The 2,500-nt window shown below is 43.9% G+C and overlaps 1 protein-coding gene across 1 annotated transcript in view; it reads left to right on the top strand.

Annotated features, from left to right (window-relative positions):
* The window catches only part of trpc7b (transient receptor potential cation channel, subfamily C, member 7b), a gene marked incomplete at both ends in the record, with an annotated part of 44,725 nt that overhangs the window by 23,806 nt on the left and 18,419 nt on the right, over positions 1 to 2,500 (top strand). Inside the window, 1 exon segment of the mRNA XM_080841293.1 lies at positions 1 to 99. This exon segment is cut by the window's left edge and continues 161 nt beyond it. Coding sequence (XP_080697419.1) covers positions 1 to 99 — 99 coding nt within the window.

Raw genomic sequence — 2,500 nt, 5'->3', positions numbered from 1 at the left:
CATGGTCATCTTCATCATGGTCTTCGTGGCGTTCATGATCGGAATGTTCAACCTCTACTCCTATTACCTGGGTGCCAAGTACAACCCTGCCTTTACCACGTGAGTAGTGACCCCGCACTTAGGTAGGCTCACACGCATAGACACACACACACACACACACACTTACATATATGCACAATGGTGCTGGCACACACACACACGCACTTGCCCACATGTAGAGACTAGACTGGAGAAAAAAGCTCTCTAACTTCCTCTTTCCACATGAACAACACACTGACACATATACGTGTGGCACATGCGCACGCACTCACACACACACAGACACACAAACACACATAGTCTTTGCACACACAGTCTTTTTTTAGGGGGATCAGCTAAGGTGAAATAGTGATTCTAATTTCCAGTGAGCTGTCATTCTTCATATATCTATTTAAGAACTGTTTGGGATTCTCTCTGAGTGGTGACAGCTCATCGACACCCCCCCTCCCTCTCCCTCTCCCTCTCCCTCACACTGAGAAATTACCAGCCCATCAATGGCCATCTTCCCTGCTACCCCCCCCCCCCACCCCCCCCCCCAAGCAAATGGATTCTCGCCCTCCCCTGTCAGCCTTGTCCAGCCGTGCATCTGAGCGAGACCACAGGAAGCCTGCGCCTTATCTGAAGTGAGGGAAGAAAAGGCACTCAGAGAGAAAGAGAGAGAGAGAGAAAGAGAGCGAGAAAGAGAGAGAGAGAGAGAGAGAGAGAGAGAGAGAGAGCGTTCACTCCTAATTGTGTTATGGTTCAGCTCTTGCCACAGCAGCTGTGTTGGAGACGGCGGCAGGATCCAGCGGATGTGAGTTCTTACCGCGCTGCTCGTTGGCGCACTGACTGGGAGCTTTGTTGTTTTTGTCTCTGCTTACATGTTTCAGAGCCATCTGTTCGGCAGACTGTCTTTGAAGCCTCTGCTGTAATCCGTGACAGAAATGACACCTTTCCTGTAGTTTAGAGGAATGATGAAACAGGAGCTACAAAAACACAAATCGGTACTGAACCAGACAGGAGATAGAAACAGGGATAAAAGATAAGGACTTAGATTGTTCCCCTCATGTTTTTTGGAAGATAAATAAGCTTGACTCAACATTGTTCACTGTGACAACCTGTTGCTCGGTAATTCTTCTTGGCATGCCTTTTAATGAGCGCAACCAATTTGAAAATGTAAACAAATGTTAACAGCAGTGGACGTATGAACATTAGATAGAAAACATTTAGAGAATTGTCAGTCTCTATACCAATGATGGGGATCAATGACAATCATTACAAAAATAAATCTAAAAAAACATATACTGTATTTTAACAGACTTATAATGAAAGCATACCAAACTCAATTGCAAGTCCCCGTTATAGTTGGTGAAATGTGTGTAAGACTGGGTGTTTGGGAAATGTACAATGGCCTTTATTAATCTTTCTTAGCTGGGTATTGTCTGAGATGTGGGCTGAACCAAGATTTCACCGATTTGAGATCCAGATGAGGCTTGCAATCACGTGTTAAAGTCATAATTACAGTTTTGTCCCAGACAATGGTTTTCTCCTGGTTTGAATTTAATTAGCTTTCTGATTACAAGATTCCTCATTCTACCATATCGATTCTCCCAATCAGCATAACAGAAAGAGCGTATGTGTGTGTGTGTGTGTGTGCGTCTGTGTGTGTGTATGTGTGTATGTGTGTATGTGTCTGTCCAAAAGGTATTTTAAGTTAACCACTAATACAGTGCAACACATTTATCGTCATATTTCTCCTCACAGAACTGCTAAAAAACATACTAGTATCATCATAACATTGTGATCAAAAATGGCATGTCAGAATCTCAAGTGTGCTACACAGGTGTCTTGCTCTGCTCGCTTCAATCAATGCTCTATTAACCTTCCAAACTTAATGTCTGGCTCACACATGCCTGCAGACTTTCACGAATAGGCAAGTGGCCCTCGAGGGCTCTGGGTTCGTTTGAGAGCTCTCGGTGCGTTGGAGGACTCTGAGCTCGTTCTGTTTTGCCTCCGTTGGCTGTGCTCTCCAAAGGCTTTCAGAGCATGGGCTGTTCTTGGCCGGTCAAATAGGTTCAAACACACACACACACACACACACACACACACACACACACACACATAAATCAGAGGAACAGGGCTCAGTTTTTAAGAAAATCTGTCAGTTAGAAAAGTTAGAAAAGTTCTGCTTTTTTACTTTCAAAAATGGCTACATTTATAAAAGTCAGAGACCCCTCCAAAAGCACTTAAGTTCTTATCCTAGTGTTCCTGAGTTCTCATCCTAGTGTTTTCAGACAATATGGTGACAAGCTTGTAACGGGTCAACATTGTTCCCTTTTATTGCAAGTGAAAAAAAAGCTATATGCTTTCATTCAGGCAGTTAGGATTGGGAGATTTCTAAGGATGAATTTCAGTTTGGCCAGAAGAGGGCAGTGTGGTTATGATGCTGCACAGAGGTGTCTGGAGATAGCACTGAAGCTCT

Source organism: Sprattus sprattus (genome assembly GCF_963457725.1).
Source record: "Sprattus sprattus genome assembly, chromosome: 6".
NCBI lineage: Eukaryota > Metazoa > Chordata > Actinopteri > Clupeiformes > Clupeidae > Sprattus > Sprattus sprattus.
Note: the sequence above shows the minus strand (reverse complement) of the source record. Positions and strands in the feature narration are given on the sequence as shown.